Raw genomic sequence first — 17880 nt, forward strand, 5'->3', positions numbered from 1 at the left:
AGGAAAAACATGCATACTTGGTAAGATCTCACATAGGAATCTAACCCTAAGATACACTAACAAAATTATTAAGAACATGTGAACATTATTCATTACAAGAGACCAGAAACTGTCCAAACATTCATCAATATGAGACAGGTTCAATAAACTATGGTAGGTACATCCATGCTATATAGGGTACTATAATACTTTAAAAATAAAAATGAGGACTATCCTAATTCTGCTATGCAATAACCTCCATGATATTGTTTTAAGATTTTATTTATTCATTTTAGAGAAAGTGACCAGGGGTAGGGGGAGAGGGAGAGAATCTCAAGCAGACTCCCTGCTGACCATGGAGACCGACACAAGTCTTGATTTCACGACCCCGAGATCATGACCTGAGCTGAAATCAAGAGTCAGACGCTTAACCAACTGAGCCACCCAGGTGTACCTCCATGATATACTGTTAAGTGAAAAAAGCAAGCTAGGACAATGCATATATATAAAGAGGACTACAAGTAGATAAAGTTAGAAATGTATATTAAAAATAACAGCAATGGAAAAACAATCAGAAAACAATTTTTTTAATGGTAAGGAACAGTCTATAAGGAATAGAGAAGGAAAACAGACTATTTTGAATACACTGTATTTGTAGCAATAACTAATTTCATTGAAAACTAAATAAATGAACCTAAACGTACACCAAATTAGTATTATAACCACACAGAAGACTATATTTCAGGTGACTCTGAAGTATAGTAATTTGATTATCTCTCTCCAGGGGGATATACCCTAGGAACAAACACTAAACTCTGCAAAAAAGAAACTTCAATGCTTTTAGAAATTTCGTTGATTGAAGTAAACAGAAGACATACAGAAGTAGTAAAAAATGCAGTCCTGGAACTAAATTAGAATCACTATGAACTCATGATGTATTTTTCTTTAAAATTAAGATAAAACCTATCCTATTCATTGAAAAAAATCTACAACAATCAAACGAGTAACAATGAGTTCCACTAGCACTCACATACATACTATTTCCCACTAAAAAGAAACAGTTTCTTGGAGAAGTGGCTCATTCCAGGACAGGAACAGGAAACAGGACATCTTGTGATACCAGACAGCGAAGACGCTAAAGAGATTACTAGGGTCACGTCAAGATAGGACATTTAAATATTAATGAGGATAATAACTGCATTGTCTTGAAATACATGTATGTTTAAATACAAGAATTCATAATGATAAAAACTATTTGGCCAATGTTGGAAGATGCTAGAAGACCACCTTAATATTTTGACGATTAGTAAATGAAAGGAAAGAATCATATGAACTACAGGCATACCTCAGAAATACTGTGGATTCTGTTCCAGACCACTGCAATAAAGGGAATATCGCAACAAAGTGAGTCAAGTGAATTTTTTCATTTCCCAGTGCATATAAAAGTCATGTTTACCCTGTATTTTGCACTAGCAACTAGCATGCAATATCATTATGTCTTAAGAAAAGTAAATACCTTAATTATAAAATACTTTACTGCTAAAAAATGTTAGCCATTAGCTGAGCTTTCAGCAAGTTGTAATCTTTTGGCTGGTGGAGGGTCCTGCCTCAATGTTGATGGCTGCTGACCAATCAGGGTGGTGGTTGCTAAAGGCTGGGGTGACTGTGGCAATTTCTTAAAAATAACACAACAATGAAGTTTGCTGCAACAACTGACTTTTCCTTTCATGAATGATTTCTCTAGCATGTGATGCTGTTTGATAGCATTTTATCCACAGAATTTCTTTCAAAATTGGAGTCAATGTTCTCAAACTCTGATGCTACTTATCAACTAAATATATGTAATATTTTAAATATTTTGCTGTCACTTCAACAATTTTCACAGAATCTTCACCAGGAGTAGATCCCATCCCAAGAAAAACTTTATTTCCTCATTCATAAGAAGCAGCTCCTCATCCGCTCCAGTTCTATCACGAGACTGTAGCAACTCGGTCACATTTTCAGGCTCCATTTCTTTTTTTTTTTTTTTCCTTCAGGTTATTTTAATTCCAGTTAGTTAACATGCAGTGTTGTATGAGTTTCAGGTGTACAATGTAGTAATTCAACACTTCCATCACCCTGTGCTCATCATAACAGGTACATTCCTTAATACCCATCACCTACTTAACCCATCAGAATATCCAATCTGAAAAAGTCTCTTCAACAAATGGTGCTGGGAAAACTGGACAGCAACACGCAAAAGACCACTTTCTTACACCTTACACAAAAATAAACTCAAAATGATCAAAGACCTAACTGTAAGACCTGAAACCATAAAAATCCTAGCAGAGAATAAAGGCAGTAACTTCTTTGACATTGGCTGTAGCAACTTCTATACGTCTCCTGAGGCAAGGGAAACAAAAGCAAAAATAAACTATTGGGACTACATCAAGATAAAAACTTACTGCACAGCGAAGGCTCCACTTCTAATTCTAGTTCTCTTGCTATTTCTACCACATCTGCAGTTACTCCCTCCACTGAATGCCTTAAAGCCATCAACTTCTTCCAAACTCCTATTTATGTTGATATTTTGACCTCTTCCCAGGAATCACGAAATGTTCTTGACATCTAGAATGGTGAATCCTTTCCAGAAGGTTTTCAATTTACTTTGTCCAGATCCATCACAGGAATTACTATCTATGGCAGCTAAAGCCTTGTGAAATGTATTTCTTAAATAATAAGACTTGAAAGTCAAAATTACTCCTTGATCCATGGGCTGCAGAATGGATATTGTGTTAGCAGGCATGAAGACAACAGTAATTCTCATTGTACATCTCCATTGCAGCTCTTGGGTGACCAGGTGCATTGTCAGTGAGCAGTATTTTGAAAGGAATCTTTTTTTCCTTAGCAGTAGGTCTCAGAAGTGGCTTAAAATAATCAGGAAACCACGTTGTAAATAGATGTGCTCTCCCCCAGGCTTTGTTGTTCTATTTATAGAGCACAGGAGAGTAGATTTAGCATAATTCTGAAGGGCGTTAGGATTTTCATAATGGTACGTGAAGCAGTGGCTTCAACTTAAAGTCACAGGCTGCATTAGCCCATAACAAGAGAGTCACCCTGTCCTTTGAAGCCAGGCATTGACTTCTCCTCTCTAGCTGTGAAAGTCCTAGATGGCATCCTTTTCCTAATATAAGGCTGTTCCGTCTACACTGAAAATCTGTTTAGTGTAGCTACCTTCATGAATCATCCTGGCTAGATATTCTGAATAACTTGTTGGAACTTCTGTATCAGCACTTCGCTGCTCCACCGTGCACTTTTATGCTATGGAGATGGCTTCTTTCCTTAAACCTCATGAACCAACCTCTGGCTTCAAACTTCCAGGGCTTCCTCACCAATCTCAGCCTTCACAAAACTGAAGAGAGTTAGGGCCTTGATCTGGACAATGCTCTGGCTTAAGGGAGTGTTGTGGCGGCTTTGATCTTCTTTCCAGACCACTAAAACCTTGTCTCTGAATCAGCAATAAAGCTGTGTTGCTTTCTTATCATTTGTGTGTTCACTGGAGTAGCACTTTTAATTTCCTTCAAGAACCTTTCCTTTCCAGTCACAAGTTGGCTGTTTGTCACAAGAGGCCTAGCTTTTGGCCTATCTCAGCTTTTGACTTGCCTTCCTCACTAAGCGTAATCATTTCTAGCTTTTGATTTAATGTGAGAGACATCTTCTTTCACTTGAACATGTAGAGGCCATCATAGAGCTATTAACTGGCCTAATTTCAATATGGTTGTATCTTAAGGAACAGGGAGACCCAGGGAGAGGGAGAAAAACAGGAAAAGGCTGGTCAGTAGAGTAGTCAGAACACATTTATCGATTAAGTTTGCCACCTTGAATGAGCGTGGTTCCAACGATTACAATAGTAACATCAGAGATCACTGATCACAGATCATAGTAACACACTATAACAAAAAAATTTAGAAATACTGCAAGAATTACCAAAATGTGACACAGAGATAACAAAGTAACCAAATGCTGTTGGAAAAAGGGCACCAACTGACTTGTTTAATGCAGGATTGCCACAAACCTTCAATTTGTGAAAAATACAGTATCTATGAAGCACAATAATGTAAAGCACAACAAAATGAGGTATGCCTGCCTTTCTATTATAAACTATGCCAATAAGTAACCAAATGGAAGTAAATGGTCTAAGTTTCTCTTTGTATAAGTATTCCAGTTAATAAGTGAAGGAATGCACTGGGTGTTATACACAAATAATGAATCATGGAACCTTACATCAAAAACTAAGGATATACTGTATGGTGACTAACATAACAAAAAATTATTATAAAAAAATAAATAAGTGAAGGAATGACAAAATTAGAGTATCATTTTGCAAACCCTAATGAATTAAGAGATCTAAACACTGAACATTAATGGTTGCTAACTTCATAAAAAGTCTTATGTGCTTTCTTGTGATGTTATATGCCTCCTGAGGGGAGGGAAAAAAACACTGAATCTGATCAAGCTATAGGTTCAACTACCAATTTATAGGAAATTCAGAGGAACTAACATCACTGGAATGAAATCAGCAAAATCGTGACTGTGGGAAACTCTACAAATAAAATCCAAGAATTTTTAAAAAGAAAAACTAAGGGAGAAACAAATTCAAAGAAACTTAATAAAAATGTTGACTGAGGTATGCCTCCCAAAGGTGTCCATATCCTACCTTCCAAGACCTGTGTATATGTTACTTTATGTGGTAAAAAGAACTTTAAAGATGTAGTAAAGGTGTTAAAATGGGGAAATTACTGAGGGTTATCCTGGGCCCACTATATCACAAGATCCCTCATAAAAGAGAGACAGGAGAGTAAGCAGAGATGCAATGACAAAAGAAGTAGTCAGAAAGATATGGAAGTGCTATACTGCTGGCTTTGAAGACAGAAGAGCCCGTAAGCCAAGAAATGCATGCAGTTTCCAGAATATGGAAAATTATCTCCTCGGAGTTCTCTAGAAGAATATAATCTTGCTGAAACCTTGATTTTATCCCAATGAAACCCACTTCTGACCTTCAAAACTGTAAGAAAATAAACCTATGTTGTTTTAGGCTACGAAGTGTGTGGTAACTTGTTACAGCAGCAACAGGAAACTAATATATTAATGAATCACAATGTGGAAATCTTACTTGGATCCTGATTTTTCTTGAAATAATTAAAGGGGCACCTGGGTGGCTCAGTCAAGTTAAGCGTCCAACTCTTGGTCTCAGCTCAGGTCTTGATCTCAGGGTTGTAAGGTCAAGCCCCACACTGAGCTCCACACTGGGTGGAAACCTACTAAAATAAACAAACAAACAAATAAATATAATTTAAAATTTTGCTTGGCATTTTAAAAATTGGAAATTTGACCCTGCATATTTGATCTCAAGGAATTAATTTTTTACATATGAGAATGGTAGTGAGGTTACGTTAACAATTTTTTAATAATTTTTTTTTTTTTTAAATAGGCTCCATGCCCAGTTGGGAGCCCAACAGGGGCTTGAACTCAAGACCTGGAGGTCAAGGCCTGAGTTCAAGAGTTGGATGCTTAACCAGGGATGTACTGTATGGTGACTAACATAATATAATAAAAAAATCATTAAAAATAAATAAAAAATTAAAAAAAAAAAAAAGAGTTGGATGCTTAACCGCCTGAGCCACCCAGGCACCCCAACAATTTTTTTAAAGACCACTTATCTTTGAGACACTAAATAAAAAGTCTCATTAATGAAACAATGTATCTGTGATTTGTGACAAAGTAATGGGGCATGAGCAGCCATGGACTGATGAGTGTTGTGGGTGGATTTCTTATTTTATTCTGTCTACCTTTACATATGTTCAAAATTTTTTATAGTAAAAAGGTTTTTTAAAAAAAAATTACAGGAAGTGTGATTTCTGATGGTGAAACGAATATACCACTGAAACAAAGAAACTGACGGCCCATACTTTTACTCCACCTCATCCTAAGTCTTAGCCAATGCACCCAAACCAAGCAAAGCTAAAGAACTGGAAAGAAGAAGCAAAACTACCATTATTGTCTGTCCCCCTTATCCCCTAGTTTTGCTTTCCACAGCCTGAGTTACCTAAGGTCAACTGTAGTTCAGAAGTAGATAATGTTCTTCAGAAATCAGTAACAGCTTAACACTATGTTACAGTGCTTACATCATTAACCTCACTTCATCTCATCACTTCATTATCCCACATAATCACAAGAAGGGTGAGTATAGTACAAGGAGATTTTAAGAGAGACCACATTCACATAACTTTTATTACAGTATATTGTTATAATGTTCTGCTTTATTATTATTGTTAATCTCTTATGGTGCCTAACAAATTAAACTTTATCACAGGTATGTATGTATAAGGAAAAACATGGTGGGTGGGTGGGTGGGTGGGTGTGTGTGTGTGTGTGTGTGTGTGTGTGTAGGTACTATCTGCTATTTCTGGCTTCTGCTGGGGGGTCTTGGAAATATAACCCCATGGATGAGGAGGGACTACCATATGTAGAGAAAACCTAAAAGAACCCACAAACTGCAGAAAAAATATGTTTAATTATAAGCAGGTTGGCTGCAAAAATCAATATCCAAAATGCCATTTCATTTCAATATATCAGAAAGCATAATCTTAAAAATTAAAAAATGGCATTTATACTCTCAATAACTATGAGAATAAATCTAACAAAGTGTGTGTGAGACCTATTTGGAGAAAATAATGAAACATTAATGAGACACATTAAAGAAAACATAGGGGCACCTGGGTGGCTCAGCTGGTTAAGCATCTGCCTTCAGCTCAGGTCATGATCCTGGGGGGGGGGGGGGGGGGTCCCTGCTCAGCGGGGGGCCTGCTTCTCCCTCTCTCTCTGCCTCTCCCTCCGCTGGTGCTCACTTGCTTACTTTCCCTCTCTCAAATAAATAAATAAAATCTTAAAAAAGAAAAGAAAAGAAAACAATTTTCACAGGTAAAAGAACTCATTACAAAGATATCAAGTATTCCCCCAAAAAGAGGATATTCAATGTAATTCCAATAAAAGCCCCAATTTTTTAGTGCGACTTGACTAGCTGATTCTAAAATTCACATGGGTTAATAAATAAAGACCCAATAATAGGCCAACACATTCCTAAAGAATATGGTGAATGAATTTGATATAACAAGTATCAAGATTTATCATGGAACTAGAGACAAATGACTTTCCTGAATTTCCATTTGGACATCTTTCAACTTAGCCTACATCTTTGCTAAGGGTCCTTTCAGTAGAATAAGAAAACCATCAAGAAATATTTCAATTTGCTCCTCACCACTTCCTTAGGAACTCAAATGCCTCCATTCAGGTCCTTTATTTATTTTTTTGAAGATTTTATTTATTTATTTGAAAGACAGAGAGAAAGAGAAACCATGGGGGGGGGTGGAAGAGGGGCAGAGGGAGAAACAGGCTCCCCACTGAGCAGGGAGCCCCACTTGGGGGGGGGGGTGTCTCGACTGGGGTGGGGGCGGGGTCTCCAGCCCTGAGCGAAAGCAGATTGCTCAACCTACTAAGCCACCCAGGCACCCCTCCATTCAGGTCCTTTAAAACATAGAAGCAAAACAAGTGTACTTTCTAAAAGGTACATATAAAATACAAAAGCAGAAACAGAAACATATTAAATATGTAAATATAAAAGTATAATACAAAATATTTAAAGAACTAAAAGCAAAAATAATATTTTTTAACAGGCAGAAAAACAGAAACTCTAAAAAACAAATTTGGGGCTAAGACCAAGCTTAAATTTTAGGGTGTTTTAAAGTCATAAAACTGAAATTTTATAACATTTATGAAATTGTATTAACCCCAAGAAGTCCCAGAACCTTTAGGGTCATTTTCCCATCCTCTTTCTCACTCTCCCTTTTCACCTCTGAATCACAAGTGGTTTAACATATTTGAGTAACTAACGTGATGTCAATAAAATCACACGTAAGTTGTCGCCTTGGCTAGAGTTTCATTGAATTCAGTATGTTTAATTTTCCAAACAGTTTAAATCAGAAATGTTGTCCAACAACAACAAAGCTAAATAAATGCACGAGATTGTAATGACTACTTGCAGTTTAAGAATCACAAGAATTTCTCATGTAAAAGTCAGCCTGACAACAATTCTTGAAATCTAGGAAGAATATAACCTTAATTCATAATCACAGATGTTTTACATCATAAGTAGAAAAGAAAAAAGGTATGTATTGTTCATAACAAGCAGACTTCCTGTAATGCTCCTTCTCTCATTAGGAAATATTAACGGTTTACAGGAATTTTTTCCACAAATTTAGCATCTAAGAAAAGGAGTAAACAATGGGATAAAATAATTGTCAAGTAGAACTTGTATGCATAGATCAAATAAGTAAAACCTGATGGCTTCCAAAACTGAAAACCTAAAGAGAAATATCAGGTTATTTTTATGTAATTATATAAGTAATAAAACAGCAGAACTATGTACTGGTACAGTCATCTAACTACCATTATTGGACATTTACAAATTGAAATCTATTTTATCTCAGTACAAATTACATATAATTTTCCTTTTTTAGTACAGCTAGGACATTACTGGGATTTAAAAAAATTATGTTTTGTAGGTATTACCTATAAATTTTATTTCAGGATTATAAGAGAGACATTAAAAGTGGGCACTGAATCTGACAGGGTTCAGAACCACTGCCCTAATCAAACTCTCATGCACATACACAAGAAGACAATGTAAAAGAAAGTTTACAGTAAAAAATTAAAAACGTGGACATTCTTTATGGTAAGTAAAAAGAATAGGCAAGGTCCATACGTAAATAGATCTCAAACAATTTTTGTGTAAGCAACCTAAGAAATGGTATATTTTAAGATATTGATGGTTTATAAGAAATACAATCAAGGTGAAGCTGACATTGGAAAGTCTCATCCTTCAAATGGCAAAGGGGCTGTGATTTTGGATTTTGAGAAGACTCGAAATCTTAGCATAATACTTAGCTCAGCACTACACAGTTATGATATAAATGTTATTTATTTCTCCATTGTTAGAGTCAACTTACTGTTATAGTATAACAGTATACAATATATATATATTATACTAGCAATATATATGAATAAATATATATATTATACACTATATAATATAAAAAAGTAGAGCTGATAAATGAAAGGATACTGAAGAATTTTAGAAAAGCACAGAAAAGGAGTAGGAAAATCTTAACCACCCTAGGTTCAAGCACTCCTCCATCAATTTTCCCAGTATATGACAGGTGCTCAACAAAGGCAATTATCTTTAATTTCTCTCTCTCAACCCAACGGGAGGTCCCACTGGCTCTATAACCAAAGCGTATCTCAAAATCTTCCACTTCTCAACATTGCCATTGCTACCAAGCCAGTCTTAGCCACCATCATCTCCCTGCTTCTTCTGTTGCTCCTTTACAGTCCAGTCTCCACAAAACAGCCACTCCTCTAATAAAACCCTCCATTGACTTAGAATAAAATCCTGTAAGGCTCTTTCAACCTGACTTCCCAATTTCATCTTTCTTAACACCTCACTCACTTATAAACTCTAGCCATGTTGTCCTTCTTTATTTTTCTCCACAGAACTAGAGCCTCCACATTTGCAGTTTCCTCTGCCTAAATCGTTCTTCACTCCTATATTTATTTCACGTCCATACCCAAATTTCACTTCGCTTTCTTGACTACCTGCATCCTGCCGAACACTCCCTATTCCCTTCACTGCTTTTTTTCTCCAAAGCACTTACCACCTCTAATACTATAGATTCTAGTTATTTATACTTGTGTATTCCTCTATCTCCACTAGAATCTAAGTCCACAAAAGCAAGGATTTTGGTTTTCCCACTACTGTATCTGAAGTGCCTAGAGGAGTGCCTGCTCATTGTAGGTCCTCAATAAATATCTAAATGAATGAACTTTACTAGTCTTATTCACAGCTGGATCCTCAGTATCTAGAACAATACCTAGCATATGGTATAATCACTCAAATTTTTGGAAGTAATGATGGTTATTAAGATACTCAAATTCTAAAGTATTATCAAATCGGAAGAAAATTATATTTTGTTCAGCATAATTTGAAATTTAAGTACAATTCTCTATTTGTGTGTATGCTCAAAAAATTCCATGATACACTTTTTCCCCTAATGACTTAAATATGTGTTACTGCACCTTGAGTAAAAAATGATGACCTAGCTTGGTAACTTAGTTTATAAAACCCAAACAGGAAACTAACCCAAATGCTAACAATGTCAGAAAAGGTTTTATATACAGCATTCAGTAGAAAGAAGAGAACTAATGCTTCAAGGAGAAAGTAGAATTGATGAATTAATGGCCTTAAGTAGGCAAGAGACCATGGAACTAATATTCATGTAGAGGGATTGACAGAGTAAGTGAAACACAGAAGAAGGTAGAATATACGGCACAGCTACAAGGGAGTGTGTAGATAAGGTTGTGGAAGCCTGTGGCACTCTTCTTCTGATTGTGGAAACTGTCTCAGGCTATAGTATCTAGTAAAGAGCATGGAGAGAATGTGTAGTAAAGAGATGAGAACCTGCATCAGATTCCTGATGGATTCTAATTCTTAAGGACCAGTTGAAAGGGAAATATAGCACTGAGTAGAAGTAGTGCTTAAAGACATTAAAGAAAAATTGGGATATTGTGGTATCACAGAAGCCAAGAGATGTGTTTCAAGAGATGGGACTGGTCAAATGCCATTCACTGATGGTACATCTTTAGAGTGAAATGGTCCAAAGCCAACTCCCTATGGCCAGTGTAGACGGTGACACCTGTCACTTGGGAAAGGAAGCAAGCTTTACCAAAAAGCTGACTTTCTACAACAGCCTATGTCGCAACATAAAATCAATTGCCTTGAGTGTGTATATGTCCTTACAGTGTAAATAAATTAAGCTTGTTTCTCCCAAAGAAATAATAACCTCCCAAATAGTACTGTATATTATTAAATGTTAACGTTTTCTAAAGTTTTAAAAAATAATAATGAAATAGTCCGTAATAGAGCATCAAGGTGGTTAATTCCCATACGGTTTATTATCCTTGTAAAAGTCAACCCCTTCCAAAACTCTTGTAAGTTTCACCATTAAATCTGCATAGTAATTGTAGAGTTTGCCTTTCTACTCTATGAGAATAAAGCTTTCAAAGTACAACCTATTCGCAGGATTATAAGTATAAATCACTTAGAAGAATCACCTCATCCGTAGATTTCAGCCAGCATTTTAAAGCAACACTGCCACCAGAAGACTAGAAAGAAAAATAACTGCTAAAAACTACAGTACGGGCTAATTACAGAATATTTACCTGATCTCTCAATTTCGCTACATTACACCCTGCCTATTACCAGCTCTTCAAAACACTCATTCTTCTTGTAGCTCCCAATTTTTTATCATCAGCTAACCCAGTAGGACACGTTTCACTAGGTCACTACGAGCACAGAGGTTTCAAATCCGAGTCAGTTCTCAACTGCACCAAAACAAATTAAGAGGGAGCGTTCAACTGCTTTCCGTCGACAATAAATGAAAAATACATAATGCCCTGGGGTCAGCATTTTTATATTAGGTTTAACGGTAAACTTAATCAGGCACCTGATTAAACTCTAAAGATCCCTTAGAGACGAAGAGCACAACCTTCCAGACTCAAAATTTATAAAAGAAAAAAAAAGGTTAAGTAGGATAAAAAGCACTAATTAACAGGGATTAACTTGACACACTCTTTTGAACTTAAAAATTGTATCCTAATGTCCTATGTCTTCGCCTAGTGTTTACAAGGTACGCACAAATGCAAAAAGTCTTTGAGCGCTTTATGAATGTAAAGTATCGATGATTTTTAAAATAGGTGATTAAACACTGTGTCCTAATGCCAAAATATTCTGCACTGTGTCATGGAATCGCTTAATTTGTTATTGTTCACAACTGGGGAAAAACTTGGTCCTGGTGGGAACTAAGTCACCGGCTCGCGTCCAGAGATCCCTAAGCCTACAGGTTTCCCCTTCGTGGGGCGGTTCCGAGGCGCCAGGCGCGCCCCGGGGGCTCGCCTGGCTGGTCGCGCACGTCCGGGATTAAAGGACTGGCCGGAGAGGGCGTGCCCGGCCCGGCCGCGCCGCAGCCGCCGCTTACCCGGTAGTTGCTCGAGCCCACCCAGCCGGTGAGCGCGTCGACCGTCTTGCCCAGGCGTCCCAGGTCCTCCTCCAGGTCCGGGATGGCGCCGGGGGTGGCGAGATAGAGCAGCAGCTCCTGGCCAACCTGCAGGCGGCTGCCGACGTCCTTCTGCTGCACCTGGGCGCTGAAGTACTCCATGCTGCGGGGCTCCATGGCCGCCTGCCCGCCCGTGAGGGACCAACTCTTGCCGAGCGCCGCCCAGCCGCCAGTGCGGGTCCCCGCGGGAACGGGCAGGACGCGCTCGGTCGGGCCGACGCGTGGCTCGCGGGGCCCGGCGGGCGGCGGGACTGGCGCCAGGCGCTGAGCGGCCCCCAAACTAGTCAAACTCGGCGCCCCCCGCAACCCAGCCCGCTTTAGAGGCCGCGGCCACCGGCGACGTCAGCACGCGCGTGACGTCAGCGCGACGCCGGCGAGAGCCCGCCCTTCCCGACTGCAGTTTCCCGGCGGCGGCTGCTTCCGAGGAAGCTGCCGGGCTTAGTGGGACCCCTGGTGGGAGTTGGGGTCGACCTGGGTCAGCACCTCTGTAGAGGCTGGCCTATATCGGGCATTCTCCACTATCGCAGCCTCCTTCCCTCACTCTGTGAAACAGAGAACGCTTCCATGTTTTCTTCTGCTCGAAATCAGTACTTGGGAAAGTTTTTGGTGCTTGGAAATCCCCCTTCACCATTTCCACACTCGTTCGTTATTTATTTATTTATTTTAACGTTGTAAGAACACACTTCCTCAAAAAAGAACACCATGACCCCTGCCTCCAGCCACCATCGCTGGTTGGGTTACCATGTAATTTTTTTGTTGTTTTTAACTGAGGTTTAATTTACATGGAATAAAATACACGTATTTTAAGTGTACACAGTCCATGAGTTTTTGGCAAATGTACTCACCAGGGTAACCATAGCACCAACGAATATACAGCACATTTCCACCACTTTATTAAGTTCCAGGAACTTCCCAGTCAATTACCACTCCCTCCCAAGCAATTCTAATCTCATTTCTCTTACTTAACGTAGTTTTTCCCGTTCTTTAACATCACGTCACTTCATACATCTGTACTCTCTTTTGAGGCTGACTTCTTCCCCTTAGCATATTGTTTTGATATCCACCCAGTACTGTTGGTGTCAGTAGTCCCTCTTTATTGCTGAGTAGATTTCCATCTTGTGGAAGCAGTACAATTGTTGACCCATTCACCTGTGTATAGACCTTTACGTTTCCAGCTTTTTAATAATTATGTATAAAGTTGCTATAACCGTTAGCGTATAAGTTATTGTGTCGACACATGTTTTCGTTTCTCTTGGGTAAACACCAAGGACTGGAATTACTAGGTCTTTAGATAAGCTGTATTTAACTTTAGGAGAAACTGCCAAATTGCTGTCCAAAGTGGCTGGACCATGTTACACTCTCACCAGCAGTGCTTAAGCATTCCAGTTGCTCCATGTTCTCCACTGTATTTAGCATGGTCAGGGTTATTAGTTTTAGACATTTAGACATAGTAGACACAAAGTGACTGCTGCTCTTAGCCCTCCATTCACCTTTCTGAACTCAGGGATCACACTAGATGATCTTTAAGTCATAAGGAAACTACATAGTCTTCAAGTTGTAAGATAATAAGATGGCATTTGAATAACCCTGGAAGTGCCTATAAAATGCTTAGTAAACATTGGTTACTACTACCCATATACACCTGTGTGTGTTTCCTTAATTCATCAACACATATCTTCTGAGCACTTGTTACACGCCAGACATTGCCAGATTCCACAGATACAAAGTTCATTTAAATCTCCACCCACAACAAACTCAGAGACCAAAAAAAAAAAAAAAAAAAAAAAAAAAAAAAAGATCAATATTTCCAGGATACTACAATGGGATAAGCAAAGGTTTTTGGGAAGCCTAGATGAGATGTTCCTTATCTAGATGGCACTGAAAATGGAAGTAGGAGAGTTGTAAATCAGGGAAGGCTTCCTGCAAGAAGTTGTATTTACATTGAGATTTGAGGGTACATAGGAATTAACTAATTAAAGAAGTGGTTTCATGGGGAATAGTTTATCTACAAAATGTAATTTTGATTGTTGCAACGCTACAAAATCTACATATTTCTCTATTTCACTGTTGTCTATCCTAGGTTAAACGTCACTAGAACAGAAAGTTCTGACTTTCTAGCTCACAGCACTTAGTATCTCAGTCATTTTTTCACACACCTCTAGATCAAACAAACAAACAAAACCCCCAAACCTTAGAAATACCACCTACTAAATAGTAGGATCCAAACAACTTAATGAGTATTCATATCTTAGTAGCTTTATGAAAAATAATACACAGAAATTGAGAAAAATACATTTTTAAAGATTTATTTATTTATTTGAGAGAGAGAATCCGGGGAGTTAGGGGGAGAGGAAGAGGGAAAGGATCCCAAGCAGATTCCATGCTGAGCGCGGAGCCCAAGGCAGGGCTCTATCTCATAACTGAGTGCGGAGCCCAAGGCAGGGCTCTATCTCATAACCCATAAGATCATGACCTGAGCAGAGACAAGCAAGAGTGGGATGCTCAACCCACTGAGCCATGCAGGCACCCAGAGAAAAATTTTATTTTTCAATAACCACACTTAGGTACTTATGAGATGTCTGTACTTGGTCACTGTCCAATTGCTCAAAACCTGGATTCAGATGGGATTGATTCTGCCATCTTCATTCTGTTGTAAATAGATTTCCATGCAGCACAGAAAACAACCTTGCAAAGATATGACATCAATGAAAGAAATGTACCACAATTTAATGTTGAAACCGTGAACTTCCTGGAGCCAGTGTAGTTCACGCCACGTCTCACAGATGCCAGGTATCACTGTTTCCCTTTAAAATGTAAAATATCCAGGACTGCTCTAGGTGAGCTTGCTACAGCACCCTGGGGTGCCTGAGCACACAGTTTAGGAAACTTGGCAGACAGATACCTGGCAGCACCCAAGTTCTCAGAGAGACAAAGTACAGGAAACACAGACAGAAGCTCAAGTAGGGAGAAGGCATGTGTCCAATGAGAACTCGGTTTCACAAAGGCTGTTGCCCGAAGAGCTCAGCTTGCCTGATGCTAGGTCTTTTAATCCTTCAAGCAATCCTATATGGAAGGTATTGAATCCTCATTTTAGAGACAAGAAAGCTGAGGCTCAGAGGTTAAGTCTCCAGTCTGGTTCATTATTTCAGATCTATGATTAAAACCTAAGATGTCTGGCTTCTGTGGTCTCCCAAATACATAATCTTAAGGAAAGAAAAAGAAAACAAAATTTTAAATTAACACCAAAATAATAACTCTCTTTGCATAACATAGACTTTCTTTGAATGTCTCTATATTTCCACTTAGAATCTTCCTTTCTCTGAATTGCTATTTAATTAATTAGTGAATTAATTAATTAGCTTATTTTGAGAAAGAGAACACGCAAGTGGGGGCAAGGGCAAAGGAAGAGGCAGAGAATCTCAAGCTGACTCTGTGCTGAGCGCGGAGCCCAATGAGGGGCTCGATTTCACAGCCCTGAGATCAGGACCTGAGCTGAAACCAAGAATCAGATGCTTAACCACCTGAGTCATTCAGGCACCTCTCTGAATTATTATTAGAAAGAAAAGGATAAGGAGATGAAAGAAATGGGCAGGAATCTTAGGAAAAAAAACAGCATAGGAAACATCTACATTCTTTCATAATCAGTCACCAAAATGTATCTGGTAGCACAAGTCTATTTTTAATAGGCAACAAGACTGAAATAGATCATTTAAGTACAGGAGACTGACCTCCTGACCTATTTGTTCATTATTTGTGATGATAGTGGAAACTATGAGCAGACTTTGTTATGACATTGGACTTTATTTTCCATTTGAAGACTAAGAGACAAATCACTGCTAGTTTGAAACCATACTTCAACAAATATCCATCAAGTAGGGCACTCTGTTAAAATATGAGAGTGGGAGAGGGGCATTAGATGACTTACCAAAGGTAGATCGCATCCCTCCTCAGAGGTTAATTATATATACAAATGTTCAGAGCAGCTTATTCAAAATAGCCTAAACTGGAAACACCCTAGGTGTCCACCAACTGGAAACTAAATAACTATAGTATAGCCATACAATGCAATTCTGCAAAGCAATAAAAAATAAACTACTGAGTCACTCAACAATAAGGATGAGTCCCAAAAACACTATGTTGAGCACAAGACATAAAAGAGTGATTCTATATATATGGAGTTCTAATACAGGGAAAACTTACTGATGGTAATATAAATTATCACAAAGAACGGGAGTCAGTGGATAATGACTAGGAGGGAATATTCTGCATCTTGATCTGAGTGGTGATTATAGCAGATTATGCATAGTAAAAATTCAGCAAGTTGTGCACTTAAGATTAGTACATGGTACGTTTGTGATATGTATGTTATAACTACTGAAAAATGGGGGAAAAGGTTAGGGACAAAGGACTAAAAGGAAAATATAGGATAAAAGAGTTATGGTCTATTGCAGTGTTAGCCGATAGAAATATAATATATATGTGATCATAAAATATATGTTATTAAAAATTGTCTAGTAGCCACGTTTTAAAAAGGAAAAAGAAACAGATGAAGTTAGGGGCACCTGGGTGGCTCAGTCAGTTGGGCATCTGGCTCTTGATTTCGGCTCAGGTCGCGATCTCTTGGGTTGTGGGATCGAGTCCTGCATTGGGCTCCTCCCTCAATGGGGAGGTGGCTGGAGACTCTTTCTCTCTCTCTCCCTCCGCCACCATCCCATGTGCTCTCTCTGTCTCTAAAATAAATAAAATAAATCTTAAAAAAAAAGAAATGGGTGAAGTTATATTTAGAATATATAAATTATATTTCATAATATTTTATGTAATAATGTTTTAAAATAACATTTAATAGTTATGCATTAATGTTTTAAAGGTTATATTTAAGTTTTATTTATTATATTTAATATTTTATTAATATCCAAATAATTATTTAAATCTGTTACCTAAATTAAAATTATTAATAAAATATTTTACATATTAGTGCAGGTCTATTGAAAGTAGCACCAATTCAGAATAAGAAAACAGAAGCTATGATATCACTAGCTGTATACATAAAGTAATCTTTTGACTTCTTTGGGCTTCAGTGTTTCAGTTTAAATAAAGAGGATTAATAATGATTGTTGGGAGAGATACTCCTCCATGAGTCTCGCTAAGTCTTGCTGGGTATGCCAAGAATGCAAGACCTTGACCACTCTTTATTTAGGGATTACTACTCAGGGTTAGGTTTGCAGCAAGCAAACTTGGGGGGGTGAGATAATGTCTCCCTCCAGGACAAAGAACAGGTTTGCTTACTGCTTGTTATAAAATGAGCTCCCCAACTTCTGTTTCTCTCCTGTAACTCAACCCTCATGAGATTTGGGAGGCAATGGGGAATCATTGCAAACATGTGTCATGGGTAAAAGTTCTTTGTCTCTGATCCAGGAATCTGTGAAACAGCAACAGGCTAAGTTATTAACTTTAAGTAGGGCAAAATCAAATCCCATCACCCACCACCAAAGACTTTTTTTTTTCTTTTTGGTAAAGATCAAATTAAGTCCATTAGAAGGTGAAAAGACTTCATAAATGTAGCAAACATATTTGAATATATATATTCATAGATTGCTCTGTAAATTAATAAATGATGAAATAGACCTACCTGTCTCAGCAATATTTGTTTCAAAATTATTTCTGTGAGTAAATATTTTCTCTCACTGGTTTCTGT

At 38.1% G+C, this 17880-nt stretch overlaps 1 protein-coding gene across 36 annotated transcripts in view; it reads right to left on the bottom strand.

The window, feature by feature from the left end:
* CLASP2 (cytoplasmic linker associated protein 2) overlaps positions 1-12536 on the bottom strand; it is a 175042-nt gene extending 162506 nt beyond the window's left edge. For 35 of the 36 annotated variants that reach the window (XM_044383243.3, XM_057315836.1, XM_048216073.2 and 32 more), the window contains exon 1: positions 12108-12521. In XM_044383243.3, coding sequence (XP_044239178.1) covers positions 12108-12302 — 195 coding nt within the window. In that variant the 5' untranslated portion in view covers positions 12303-12521. Of the gene's footprint in view, positions 1-12107 lie in introns of all 36 variants that reach the window. The other variant, XM_026496670.4, reaches the window with a different exon arrangement.
* Between the last annotated feature and the right edge of the window lie 5344 nt (positions 12537-17880).

This window comes from Ursus arctos, unplaced genomic scaffold (assembly GCF_023065955.2).
Source record: "Ursus arctos isolate Adak ecotype North America unplaced genomic scaffold, UrsArc2.0 scaffold_20, whole genome shotgun sequence".
Classification (NCBI taxonomy): Eukaryota; Metazoa; Chordata; class Mammalia; order Carnivora; family Ursidae; genus Ursus; species Ursus arctos.